Source organism: Ailuropoda melanoleuca, chromosome 14 (genome assembly GCF_002007445.2).
Source record: "Ailuropoda melanoleuca isolate Jingjing chromosome 14, ASM200744v2, whole genome shotgun sequence".
NCBI lineage: Eukaryota > Metazoa > Chordata > Mammalia > Carnivora > Ursidae > Ailuropoda > Ailuropoda melanoleuca.
This window is the reverse complement of record NC_048231.1, coordinates 89792834-89807440: the sequence shown is the minus strand read 5'-3', so window position 1 is coordinate 89807440 and position 14607 is coordinate 89792834. Positions and strand designations below refer to the sequence as shown.

Below are 14607 nucleotides of genomic sequence, written 5' to 3'. Positions count from 1 at the left end.
GAGAGAGAGCACAAGCAGGGGCAGGGGCAGAGGGAGAGGGAGAAGTATACTCCCCACTGAGCAGGGAGCCTGATACAGGACTCGATCCCAAGACTCTGGAATCATGACCTGAGCTGAAGGCAGATGCTTAACTGACTGAGCCACCCAGGTGCCCCTAGTCTAGATCTTAATTCTTTAACTCAGTTCTAAGCCATTTCAGAACTCAAAGATGTTAATGAGGTCTAGTAGCTTGTTCCCACAGGGCCTTTGCACTTGCTCTTCCTTCTACCCTAGATGGTCTCTCCTCACGTAGCCCCATGGCTAGTTCTCATGTCTGCTCCAACTCACCTGATCACTAAGACCTTCTCTGACCAGAGACCCATAGCACCATCTGACCCCAGCATGTCCTACCTTTCCTATCTTGCTTTATTTTTCACATAGCACATGACATAATGTGTGTGTGTATGCACATATTTAAAGCTTTGTGTAGGTGTAGTTGACACACAATGAACTACACATTTAAAGTGTTCAGTTTTGTAAGCTTTGATGCATGCACACACCCATGAAGCCATCACCACCATCAAGATGAACTTATCTATCACCCTCAAACGATTTCTCAGTGCCCTTTTGCAGTCCAGCTCTCGTGCCCCTCTCTCCCACCCATTCTTACACAGCAACCCATCTGCCTTCTATCCCTGGAGATGAGTTTGTCTTTTCTAGAATTTTATATAAATGAGATCATAGAGCATGTTCTCTTTTGTATCTGGCTTCTTTCACTGCCCATAATTATCTTCAGAATCATCTGTGTCCTTTCGTGTGTCAGTCGTTCTTTCCTTTTATCATTCAGCAGTGTTCCAGTGTTTCATTGTTTGGATCTACTGGAATTTGTAATTCCATTCACCTGGGGATGGACACTTGGATTGTTTCCAGTTATGATGCTGATTTATTTGTATTTGTGTTTATTGTGAGTATCCCCCAACTGGAATGTAAATTCCATGGGAGCAGAAGCATGTCCAGTGTTCCCTTCTGTGCCTCCAGGGCCTGCTCAGTACCGACTATCATCAGACATTCAGTAAAGATTTATGGGATAAATTACATAATGCATTCAGTGCTTTTGTTATATTCTCTGTAGTTTTCTCAAAGAGGGGGGAAAATACTGATGGGGTTCAGGCACACTTCCTTAAAATATGGCACCTTGGCATATTAAATAACTTAAACTGAAGGAATTATTAAAAATGGCAGAAGGAGGAAGGTGTGAGCCCCCCACCCCCTGCCCATCCTGCTTCCCTGAAACAGGTCGTAAAACTCCTATGTGAAAGGTACATTTCCTGTGCCAGGGGGAGGGAAGCCATTTTTATCACCAGAGACAGGGAATTTGGGACCAGGAAATCTGTACAAACAAACAACCTTATCAAACTCATTCTTACCTTCCTAGTTACTTTGTCACCGTTTGCTACCTCTAGCCCAAACCCCCTTGTCTTATCAATTCTTCATAAACTTATTGTTTCTTTGTCTAAAAAGTATAAAAGCTTTCTGCTCTCATCACTTCTTCGGGTCTTCATTCTGTTGTGAAGGCTCCCTTGTACATGTAAAAATTCAGTAAAATGTGTATGCTTTTCTCCTGCTAATCTGTCCTTGTCAGTTTACTTTTCAGACACATCCAGGGATTCTGACAAGGTGGAGGAAACTTTTTCCTCCCCTGCAGAACCATTCCAAGGTTCCTCCCCATGAATGTGGGGACCTGATTTGAATTACTGTGGCTTCTTGATGGTCAGCTGACTATTACTTTAGAGATTATGCAGCCTAAGAGGATTGTGAAGACAGGAAGTAATTATAAAAGGCCTCCCCCCTGCAGGAGCTATAGGAGCAGGCCACTAGGTCAATAGCTCCTGGGGCCATTTGAGCTCCAGGGAATCTGAGCTTCTGGTCATTATGTGGCTGCCCCCTCTCTGTCCTTGTCATTTCCCATTCGCTGGATTGCCACACCAGCAGGGTAGGAATTCTTCCTCCTCACCAGCCTACACCAGCTTTCCTACAACCCGGGGCTGCTGCTCCCAGGTGCTTGCTTTCCTATCGGCTGCCAGGGGCCGCACCTGCTCACCTACAGGGTCCCAGGAGATGGGAGTGAGGCAGAGGTGCAGTGAGATGGCCCGGAAGAATGACAAAGAAGGACATAGCAAGCACCAAGGCTCTGGCAGAGCAGCAGACAAAGAGAAGCAATCAAATTATGACGGTTTCTTCCCTGACCGCAGGCCCCCCAGGCTGCCATTGAGAGAGAAGTTCTCGGGTCTGGTTTTGTGCACTCCCCCTGCCTGTGTGCAGTGGTTGGTTTTCTAGAAAAGCAAAACTAGCTCCAACACGCACAGAGCTGCACACGGGGGCAGGTTTCAGGCATTTACTGGGAACTCAGCTCAAGGGGAGCAGTGAATCAAGTGACAGCTGATATTTTTCTGAGAATTTAATAAAGGGACTTCCACTCTTTAGAACCATTGGAGTCCTGGAGCTGGAAACGACTCTAAGACCTTGCCCCTCAAAGTTGATTTCAGAGCAGCAACAGCAGTCATGGCCCCTGGAGCTTGTTAGGATGCCCGAGTCCCAGCCCCCTCCCCTGGCAGTCGGATTCTGCATTTTTACAAGGTCCCAGGGGATTCCTGTGCACAGTGACACACAGGAAGCCCAGCTCTAAGGATTATCCCGCTCCCGGCTCTCTCTTACATATGAAGAACTCTTTAAAAAATACTGACGCTCAGGTCCAGTGCCTAAGAAAGGCTGATTTAATTGGTCAAACCAATTGATTTTTACTTTATAGATCACCCAAGGCCCAGAGAGATCATGGGACTCATCCAGGTTCTTAACAACTGGTTAGGAACAAAGCCAGGATCAGAAGCCAAAAATTCTGTCTCCCAGCACCCACGGGTCCTGTTACATTACTGCACTTCCCTCTACCAGAGCTGTCATCCAAAACAGAATCTACTAATGTGTGTGCTAGAGTATATCTTAAAGAGAAGTGATCATGAGGATTGCCTTCAAAAATAAGGATTAATGGAGAGCCTCCTGTATGCCAGAGCCATTCAAGACCCTGGGGACCCAGTAGGGAGCACAGTGAAGTCCTGATCTCAGGGACAGGGATAGAGAAAGAGTCGCACATTAGTCACACCAGCAAAACCAGTAGTGTCAGGTGACAAAGAGTAAAGGAGGGCAGGGAAGGGAAGGAGTCTCAGGAAGGAGGGTGTCTCTGCTGAGGTGCTGCGAGCACAGGTGGGAAGGGTAAGAGTGGGATAGTGGTGGGATTATCCTGGGGCAGAATATTCTCTTCAGAGGCATCAGCAGGGCAGAAGGAAGCTGGAGGTGGGAGCATGCAAGGTCATGGTGGCTGCAGAGGAGACAGGGCAGAGCGAGGAAGACCCACAAGCAGCAATGCCAGGATCCACACAAGAAAGGAAGTGGCCCGGGGTGCCTGGGTGGCTCAGTCATTAAGCGTCAGCCTTCGGCTCATGGCGTGATCCCAGGGTCCTGGGATCGAGCCCCACATCGGGCTCCCTGCTCCAGTGGGAGCCTGCTTCTTCCTCTCCCACTCCCCCTGCTTGTGTTCCCTCTCTCACTGGCTGTCTCTCTCTCTCTCTGTCAAATAAATAATAAATAAATAAAAATCTTTAAAAAAAAAAAGAACGGAAGTAGCCCAATCCAGGGAGGTCCTGGAGCAGGTGGCAAGAAGCCCCCAGGTTCTGGATCCATCTGCCAGGAGTTCCTGCGGGATTGGATGCAGAAGGGGAGTGAAAAATGGGGCTCCNAATCCAGGGAGGTCCTGGAGCAGGTGGCAAGAAGCCACCAGGTTCTGGATCCATCTGCCAGGAGTTCCTGCGGGATTGGATGCAGAAGGGGAGTGAAAAATGGGGCTCCGAGGTGCGCCCCACGGNCGAGGTGTGCCCCACGGATGATTAGTAGAATGGAATTACAGTTTTTTTGAGACAAGAAGCAGGTTTAGATAGGAAATTCCAGTGTTTGATTTGGGGCATGTTGGGTGTTTGATGAGTTAGCTGTACTGGTCTTTCAGGATTCTAAGCTAACTTGCTTTTATAAAAGAGCTCTGTGTCCTCCAGAGTCTAGTGGTCTGCTGTTCTCGGTCCTGCTCTCTAGAGGCCATATCTTACACAGATGGATTTACAATTTAATATAGGAGGTTTTCTATTGTCAAAATGTACCTTGAGATTTCTGGACACATTCTGGGCATTATGCTAGCCTGGGTGTAGGGTAGGGACGGTTTCCAACTACCCTTGAGTTTTCTTTTGATAATAGGATTCTGTTGTCTATTAACTAAGCCTGATGCTAGTAATGCTGTAGGTTTTTTTTCCTTTCTGGAGTCAGTTTGCTCATTTCTTATTTAAAGAATATCTCGTCAGCCTGCATTGCTCCTAGAGGCTCAAAACGCTGTCAAAAGCCTAACACTTTTGTGCCAAAAGAGAGCCAAGAAATCACGTCTGATACCTGCCCTGGCAAAGATCCCTCCTCTTCCATCAATTTACCAACTCGCCTACCTCCTTCACGACCAAACAAGAGCTAACATCCTTTTAGCTCAGTGCTTCTGAGCTCTGGCCCCCTTTAGAATCACCGGGGAAGCTTAGAAAACACCCATGGTGAAGCCATTCAACCTTGAGATGCTGCTTAATTGCTTTTTTGGGGGGAGCCCTGACCCTGGTATCCCCCCCCCCCTTTAAATACTTCATTCTTTAGAGCAGCTTTAGGTCCAGTGCAAAGCTAAGCAGAGAGCAGTTTCCATATCTGCCCTTGCCCCGTCCCACGCACAGCCTCCCCCACTGTCAACATCCCCCACCAGAGCGGCAAAGCTGTTACTATCGGTGAGCCTACATGAGCCATCATTATCACCCATAGTCTGTGGTTTACATTAGGATTCGCTGTTGGTGTTGCAGAGCCCATGTTTTTGGCTGAATACATAATGACATGTATTCACCATTATAGTATCGTACAGAGTACTTCCCTGCCCTAAAAAATCCTCTGGCCCTGGTTCTTTTAGAAAGCACCCCTAGCGATTCTAATGTTCAGCCAGGGCTGAGAACTATCTATTCAGTGTTTCCTGTGTGCAGAGCCCTGCTTTAAGCGCTTCTAGGAGTAATCTCCCATAGTCCTCCTCTCATCCTCTGGGTAGGTACAGTTATTGCACTTTCGTAGCTTGTCCATGTCGCACAGTGAACGGGCAGTGTGTGGACCCAGGCAGTCTTGCTGCTAAGTCTGTCCCTTAACCCCTGTGCCGTCCTGGCTTTGCAATCTGCCTCTGACTGCTGCTCAGAATTGCACTCGGCTGAAGCAGAGACGTAGGATTTCCTCTGCAGTTCACTCGTGCGCCGTGCTCCTGGGCAGAACTCTGTGCCTTTCAGCCCCCAGCTCCTGTCCTTTAGGGCCCTCTCCCCACCAGCTCATTTCTCTACTGTCCCTTACACATAGCCTGCTCATTCCAGCTCTGCTACATCTGCCAGGAATGCCCTCCCCACTCTCCTACCAGCCAAAATTTAATCCTTCCCGCTATGCTCAGGTTCCACACTCCTGGCACGTTGTCGGAAGATCCAGGCCACCCTGACCTCTCCCCTCCTAGCACCAGAAATGCTCCCTGCCTCAGTTGTGCCTTTTGGGATTCAATGACACTAGAGTTTGCAAATTGCATTTGCTCCCTGTGTAACCCCTGAAAGTCTGATCTCTCTGCAAAACTGGCAGCTCCCCTCGGGAAAGAGACGAGTCTTATGCCACCAATTTCTCTCCCCTTTCTCAAGTCCCACGCACTGGCTGGGCATCTATTGTGGTAGGTCCAGCAGGACATATGGGAGAATGAGGTGTTCCTACTTGAGCAGGGACCACAGGCCACGTCAGGTAGGGAGAGCAGGAGCCGTCCATCCTTACCCTGCTACGCTGTGCACGTGTGGTGAACATCTTACAGCATGGTCGTTTCCACTCCTCCCTAAATGGCTGCTTTGATCTGATTCCCAGAGATTCGCGGTTGGAGCCTGAGGTCCAAACTCCTCAGTCCAGGGTGGAAAATGCCCCATGATCTGGGCCCTGCCCAACCCGCGGTGGGTGACCATATCTCCTGATTTACCTGAGTCAGTCTCCGTTTCCCGGGCATGGCCCTGGTTTCTGCCTGTGGTCTCACTGTAAGTATTAATAATGTCCCTTTTCATTCTCACGACTGTTCTGTTTAAACGATAAATTATGCAGTGGCCCTATCTTTTAGCCCTGGGCTCCCCCAGAGTCTCACCTTGAGGCTGTTCCTTCTGCCTGGAATGATCAGCCCCCACCCCAACCCCAGGCATATACCAATTTTCCTGCCAAAATCCTGCTGTGTATTTCCTAGTCCTGCTTCAGCATTTTTTTTTATTTTTTTATTTTATTTATTTTTTTTTTAAGATTTTATTTATTTATTTGACAGAGATAGAGACAGCCAGCGAGAGAGGGAACACAAGCAGGGGGAGTGGGAGAGGAAGAAGCAGGCTNAGTCTCACCTTGAGGCTGTTCCTTCTGCCTGGAATGATCAGCCCCCACCCCAACCCCAGGCATATACCAATTTTCCTGCCAAAATCCTGCTGTGTATTTCCTAGTCCTGCTTCAGCATTTTTTTTTTAAAGATTTCATTTATTTGAGAGAGAGAGAGTGAGTAAGAGAGAGAGGCAGGGGAGGGGCAGAGACACAGACTCCCCGCTGGGCAGGGAACCCGACGCAGGACTCAATCCCAGGACTCTGAGATCATGACCTGAGCCAAAGGCAGACGCTTAACCAGCTAAGCCATCCAGGCACCCCTGCTTCAGCTTTTAAATACCCAGGAAGCCATCTCTCATTATCTTGCACCCCCTGACCCGAATTTCCATAATTAGTCGGACTTTTAACAGGGCTTAGCACGTACCGCCCTGTACTGTGGCTGTTGGTATAGATACCTCATTTCTCTTATTGGCTGAGAAGCTCCTAGGAAAGGCCTAGGAATTTACCATCTTTATTGTCTACACAGAGCCTAACACAGCCTTACATGTGGTAGATATTTCTTACAATTTTTTTAACTGTATTACTTAAGACACTCACATCTTCCTGGGGCCTCAGTTCCAACGTCAGTAAACTTAATCATCTCTCTATCCATCAGGGTCTAACCAGGAAGACAAAAACTGTTTTCAAGCATTCAATATGGGGGTGTACAGGTGATTGAGCCAAACAGGGGTCACCCAGAGATGAGCATCAGCAGGAAGCCACCATTCCCCAGGCCGCTCGGGCAAAGGGAGGCAGCAGGACGACTAGTTCCGGGTCACAGGGCAGAATCTGGAACCCTGGTGGGCGTGTCCCGCGGGACCCGGAGCTACTGAAGAGGACAGAAGGGCTGTCCTCTTAAAATCCCAGCTGAGGGTGACTTTTCCCTTCTCCCCACTCTCCAGTCTCCTGCCTCCCTCTGGTCCAATGCAGCAGGAAGCCAGTGGTCCTGGGGGCCGGAGAGGCTGGGCCTTGAGGGTCAGCTCTGGGACACAGAGCAGAACAGGGAAGGGTTCAGCGGGAGGGAGGCAGGTGGGCCCAGGAGCCGCACAGCTCCAAGTCCTCTTTCAGTCTTCAGACTTGTGGTTCAATAAATCCGTTGGATAAATGAGTAAATTGATAAATGTATATGGAAACCCCTCATCAGTTTTGAAATGTATCTAGGGGCTTGTAGAAAATACGATCAAGAAGTTGTGTGTGTTTCTAGTATTAGAATTCTGTAATCAGAAGGGGGAATGAAACATGAGAGACTACGGACTATGAGAAACAAACTGAAGACTTCAGAGGGGAGGGGGTGGGGGAATGGGATAGACTGGTGATGGGTAGTAAGGAGGGCACATATTGCATGGTACACTGGGTGTTATACGCAACTAATGAATCATCGAACTTTACATCGGAAACCGGGGATGTACTGTATGGTGGCTAACATAATATAATAAAAAATCATAAATAAAAAAAAAAGAATTCTCCCATCTCTACAGCAAACATAGCTTTGGGGCGTGAAAAAACCCAAGCCTTTCTTATTCCTTTAGTTATTCTGAACAATTCAATCAATCAAATTGATAGTAACAATTAGGCAAGTAATAAGATACAGACACTTAGTGTAAGAAAATATTTTGACCTTCACCTGGTGCTGTGACGGCAGCAAGGACACAGATGTCATCGTGTAATTATTTATTGAGCCAGGCGCTCTGCCTCCTCCCTGCTGCACGGGTAGGCAAGGCTCAGAAAATCCACACGGTGGGGAGGGAGTTGGGGGGGGCTTTGGAGGCCTCCCCACCCCCCCACCCCCGCATTCCTGGCGGTCCCAGTGAAGACACTGCAGACATTTTGTTCCCAGATATTGTTTTCCTCCCCTGGAAAGTGGCACATAGTAAAAGAGAACAATACCTGAAGCCCAGACAGGATTTCACGTCTCACCTCCAGCCAATAGCTTGAGCTTCGTCTCCCACAAACTCTGTCCTCAGGGCGTCTGGTCAGATTGCACAGTTTATTTCAGCAATTTTAATCTTGTTGGGAGAGTTTTCTGGGGAGCAGGGGAATGACCTCCAGGAAACAAAAGAAAGAAGAGAAGCAACCTGAGCTGGGGAAATCCACTTTTCAGTCCGCATGGGAGTAAGTCCTTCTATTTTATTTGTGGAGTGGTGAATGAATAGGTGTATGAAGGAGTGTGTGTGAAAACCCAACACCCCGAGGGGGCAGTAAGGGTGGGGATTGGAATGTAGGGATTTCAAAGACAATCAGATCTGATCGAGCTGTTGTGCTGGTAGCTAGAGGAAAAAAAAAAAAAGATTCCTTGTCTTCTTTTTGCACCTGTTACATTCTAGTCCCCAACCCCCTATTTTCACATTCTTATTTGCCCTGTGCTCTTAGCTCTCACCCACATTTATAATCCTTGTTCCCAAAGCACAAAACCATCCTAAGCTGGAGAGACCCCGAGGAACTTCTAAGGTTAGCACCCCCCTCCCACTCCTGCATCGATGGACCTAGCCTTCTCCTGCCCCAAACTAAATCGTCTAGACCCATGTACTGAGCGTGAAATCAAAATCTCTAGGGGGTGGGACCCAGACACAGGTCTTCTTTCTCTTTGTAAATCAGGAAATGGAGGCCCAAAGAGATGAAGTCATCTGCCTAAGAGAGCACCTAAATGATCATACCGACCAACATGTCAGGCCTTCACGCTGCTGCCCATCTCCCAGAGAGCAAGAGCCCTCCTCTGTCAACTGTTTCATTGCGAGAGAATTGCTGAGAATTGCTGAGAGCATTTTAAAGCTTCCCTCAGTGAAAAGCTTTAATTAGCGGTTTTCAAAGTGTGGTCCATGGACCCCTAGGGGTCCCTAATGACCTTTCAGAGGATCCACAAGATCGAAGCTATTATCACAAAAATCCTGAAACATTATTTGTCTTTTCACTGTGTTGACATATGGAGTGATGATAAAAAGCAATGGATGGTAAAACTGTTGGTGGCTTAGCATGAATCTAGCCAGTGGTCCCAAATTATACTAGTTGTCATAGAATTCTTCACTGCCATAAAACCACAGTTAAAAACAAATAAAAAACCAAAATGTGTTACTTGATGATGTTTCTGATGCATCAGTAAAAATTGTTGATTTCATTACATCTTGACAAAACCCTTTTACTGCCCTGTAAGGAAATGGGAAATATGCCCAGAACATCTCTGCTGGATTTCCTTGAGATGAGAGTCATCTTGAGGGAAAGCACCTGTATGATTGTTTAAGTTGCAAGCTGAACTAGCCACTTTTTCATGGAGTATGATTTTTACTTGAAAGAACAATGGACAAATGATGATTATCCAGCCTTGGATATTTGGAGAACATTGTCTTGAAAATAAATAAAGTAGGCCTGCCACTTCAAGGAAAACTAGTTGTATCAGTTGCTAGTGATAAAAATCCAAACTTTTTAAAAAGGTACAAACTTCCAGTTATAAAATAAGTAAGTCCTGAGGATGTAGTGTCCAGCATGGTGACTAGATTAATAATGTTGTGTTTGAAAGTTGCTAAGAGAGTAGATCTTGAAAGCTCTCATGACAAGAAAAAGAAATCTGTAACTATGTGTGGGAATTGATGTTAACTCGACTTATTGCAGCGATCATTTCACAACATATATAAATATTGAATCATTATGTCATACACCTGAAACTAATATAATGTTATATGTCAATTATACCTCAATTTTTAAAAAATCCAATCTTTCAAGCTATCATTGCAGTCCCTTCTCTGAACTAAGGACTTCCACTTTCTTTTCTTTTTTTTTTTAAGATTTTATTTATTTATTTGACAGAGAGACACAGTGAGAGAGGGAGCAGAGGCAGGGGGCGTGGGAAANTAGATCTTGAAAGCTCTCATGACAAGAAAAAGAAATCTGTAACTATGTGTGGGAATTGATGTTAACTCGACTTATTGCAGCGATCATTTCACAACATATATAAATATTGAATCATTATGTCATACACCTGAAACTAATATAATGTTATATGTCAATTATACCTCAATTTTTAAAAAATCCAAGCTTTCAAGCTATCATTGCAGTCCCTTCTCTGAACTAAGGACTTCCACTTTCTTTTCTTTTCTTTTTTTTTTTAAAGATTTTATTTATTTATTTGACAGAGAGACACAGTGAGAGAGGGAGCAGAGGCAGGGGGCGTGGGAAAGGGAAAAGCAGTCTCCCTGCCAAGCAGGGAGCCTGATGCGGGGCTTGATCCCAGGACCCTGGCATCATGACCTGAGCTGAAGTCAGACACTTAATGACTGAGCCACCCAGGTGCCCCAGGACTTCCACTTTCTTCAGATATTTTTTCTGCCTCTTTTGTCTCCTTCTGGGACTCCCTTTATACGTATGATGTAAGCTTGCTGGTAAACACAGGTCTCTGAGATTCTGTCCACTTTTCTTCATTCTTTTTCTTTCTGTTCTGGAGACTGGGTAATCTCAATCAACCATCTTCAAGTTCATGCCATTCTTATGAAATTTTACCTTGTTTAGGAAAAATATAGGTATTTTCCTATATATATGCTATTATATANGATCTCAATCAACCATCTTCAAGTTCATGGACTCTTTATTCTGTCTGCTCACCTCTGCTATTTAGCCTCTCGGGAATTTTTCATGTCAGTTATTATACTTTTCAACTTCAAAATTTCTATATATTCTTATTTACGATTTCTTTGTCTTTATGGAGACATTGTTCTCACATTTTCCTTTAGTTCTTTAGACATAGCTTCTTTGGGTTCTTTGAACATATTTAAAATAGTTAATTTAAGGTCTTTACCTAGCAAGTCCAGAAATGGTTTCTATTGACTGCTTCTCCCCTGCCCCCGACCATGAATGAGCCGTGCTTTATTCTTTCTTTGCATGTCTCTAATTGTTTTGCAAAGACTGGACATTTTAAACAATATAACATGGCAACTCTGGAAAGCAGATTCTCCCCTTTTCCTAGTGCTTGTTGTTTGGTGACTTTTCTGAACTAATTCTTTAAAATCCATATTTTTTGTTGTTTGTGGTTGTTGAAATCTCTGCTCAGTTAACTTAGTGGTTGACTAATGATTAGACAGAGATTTCTTTAGATGCCTGGAACCAGTAAGTCTCCCAGTTTTTGCTGAGAGGCTCTGTGCCCATGTTGGGGTCTGTCTTCAACACTCAGCGAAGCAGTGGACAACTCTGTGTTAGCCTTCACTTCCTGCCGGCACGGAGCCTTCGGGTCAGTTAGAGTTGAGAGTTAAATGTTTTCTCAGGTCTCTCCTGAGCATGCATCCAGCTGTGGACACACTCATGGCCATATACATGCACATGGCCTTCTAGATTCCCAGAAACATGTTGGAGTTTTTCAATGCCCCCTGTGGAGATGGACATCTCATTCCCTAGCTTTCCCTTTTAATCTTTTTGGTTAGCCTTTTGTTTGTCTCACCAGTTATCCAGTGCCTCAGGCAGCCATGATATTAAATAGCTGTCTCTGAATTTTTTCCTGACAAATGTCTCAGGGAAAAGGCTGTTCACTGTAGTGAAGACAGGCTTGCGAGTGTGATCTTTCAGGGAGCCATCAGACAGGTCAGATAACAATTCCCTGGGAATGGGGCATTGGAGTTGCTCCAGCCCTGTTCTGCCCCTTCTGGTGGCTGCCAGACTGCTGATTTTTGCCATGTTTGTGAACATTTGGATTACAGGACTCCGTGGAGGTGGGGATGAGGGATAGGACAGGGAGAGTTACAACACCAGAAAATTTGCTATTTTTCCTGAGATCCAGTCATTTTTCTTGAATAAATCCTCTTCAGATCGTCTATGGTTAATTTTCAGAATTCTGAAAAAGTTGATTCAGACCAATTTTGCCAGCATTCTTATTGCTTTTATGGAGGAGAAAATTTTCAGAAGTCTTTCCTCTGCCGTTTTACCGATGTCCTCCACCCTTCCACTGCTCCCGAGCAACTTAGCACAGAATTGACTTCCATTGCTATGATCAATTAATATTTGTATTATTTCCCTAACTAGAAATTTCAAAAACTTGTATCCTTTATCAGAAGCTTGACAGTTTCCCAATACTTCTAAATCATTCTGCAAAGATCAGTAGGAATATTAATTAATGTGATTTTAAAAAATATTGTTTAATGAAATGTGTTAATATTTAGAAGATCTCATGAACCAAGTTCCTCCAAATGAGCAACACATGATGCTACCAAATCACGTGCGGGTAAAGATGCACGTAAAATGCAGTTTAGACCAATGGATTTCATACAACCAGTTATGATAGGGTTTCAGATTCTGCATTGCAACCACTCTTTGTATAATATCAAAGATTATCTGCAGTCATATGAAAAGACTATTAAAATACTTTTCCTTGGGGCGTCTGGGTAGCACAGCGGTTAAGCGTCTGCCTTCAGCTCAGGGCGTGATCCCGGCGTTGTGGGATCGAGCCCCACGAGCCTGCTTCTTCCTCTCCCACTCCCCCTGCTTGTGTTCCCTCTCTCGCTGGCTGTCTCTGTCTCTGTCTAATAAATAAATAAAATCTTTAAAAAAAATTAAAAAATAAAAAAACTTTTCCTTTTCCAACTACATATCTGTGCGAGGCCAGATTTTCTCTATATACTTCAACCAAAACAATGTATTGCATCACAACGCAGAAGCAGATTTAAAAAAAAAAAACACACAGCTGTCTTTTATTAAGCCAGATATTAAATGTGTGAAAAAATATAAAGCAATGCCATTCTTATGAAATTTTACCTTGTTTAGGAAAAATATAGGTATTTTCCTATATATATGCTATTATATATCATATATGCTATTTATGCTAACATGTACTGAGCTTATTTTTGTTATTTTTAAATGAATAGACATTTTTAATTTTTCTCTGTTGTATTTTAATGTGGTAAATATTGATAGATATAACCCCCATAAACAAATGTTCTGGGGAGTCCTCAATTGTTTTTGAGAGTGTCAAGGGGTCCTGCTGCCGAAATATTTAAGAACCTCTGGTTTAGACCAACCCAGGGGTTCAAGCCCAGAAGCAGCCCCATCCACCTAAGGTCACGTGTACCCCTTTTTCTTTAATATGGAAATGATTAATTTAGAAAGAACGTAGAGTAGTCCAGCAAGACTTTCACAGCCAAGGTGGAGGAATGCCGCTGCTTCCTTCAGCCAAAAGGAAAGATATGCAAGGAGGGAACGCAATTAATTGTTCAGGGAATTTCTTCCAGGATGCTTTTGCGTTCCTGTCAAATCACTGTGGGGCACACAGGTCACTGTGTCATCTGCGAGATGATTCTAAAGCCCAACCCTACTCACACCATTTCAGCTGCTCCCACCCGCGTCCCCTCTTTGAGCTTCTCTTGCTCTTCCAGTTTCCACCAGATAACTTAGCACAGAAGTAACATACAAGGTTCTCGCAGAAATTCGGATTGTTTCCCCCAGTAGATTTTTGGTCATTTTAGGGATGGACAGGACGTGGCACGCATCTCCTTGACTCTTGCTCAGCACTCAACATGATACTGGGCACCAGAACAAACTCTTCGTGAGTGTGTCAGTTGACTGAAGAAGATTAAGACTTGGGACAGAAACACTATTTGCAAAGATGATCTCTCTACATTTGTCACTTCCCTTTTCTGAATGTGAGTTTTCTAACATGACATACCGAGCCCGGCTTCAGAGTAGAAGGCTCTGGTCTCCTAGCCCAGCTCCACCACTTACCAACTTTGTCACTTCAGGGAAATTACTGAACCCCTTTGAGCCTCAGTTTTGCACGCAGGGTGCAGCACACACGTTGCTTACTAGAGGGGACATTCAACAAGTGCTGTGCTCCTGGCTGAAATTTCTCCCTCTCTTCTTTAAGATGCTTAGAGATAATGATCAAGGACATGCCAACCACAAACCATAAGTCTCTGAAAAGAGGTCATTAGCCAGTGAGAAGAATTCTACTTAATTAACTTCTGAGAGGTAGGTCAGTTATGCTTTTTCCTCTTTAGTAGATGTAGGATGACTTGTAAATCTATTGGCTGAAACACCTACTCCATAAAATCATACGTTACTAAATCATAATATTCTCCCATTTGCTTAGTCATTCAGAAGTGAAATATATTTAACCCAAATATTTTCTCCATAATTTTT

General features: G+C 44.8%; 1 protein-coding gene across 10 annotated transcripts in view; it reads left to right on the top strand.

Moving 5' to 3' along the window:
• Positions 1–14607, top strand: part of ALPK2 (alpha kinase 2) — a 143924-nt gene that overhangs the window by 51115 nt on the left and 78202 nt on the right. Inside the window, exon 1 of one of the 10 annotated variants that reach the window (XM_034643336.1) lies at positions 5966–6140. The exons of the other annotated variants lie outside the window; for them this stretch is intronic. Within the exon in view, the coding sequence (XP_034499227.1) occupies positions 6034–6140 (107 nt within the window). The 5' untranslated portion in view covers positions 5966–6033. Of the gene's footprint in view, positions 1–5965; positions 6141–14607 lie in introns of those variants that run through there. 10 annotated transcript variants of the gene reach the window in all.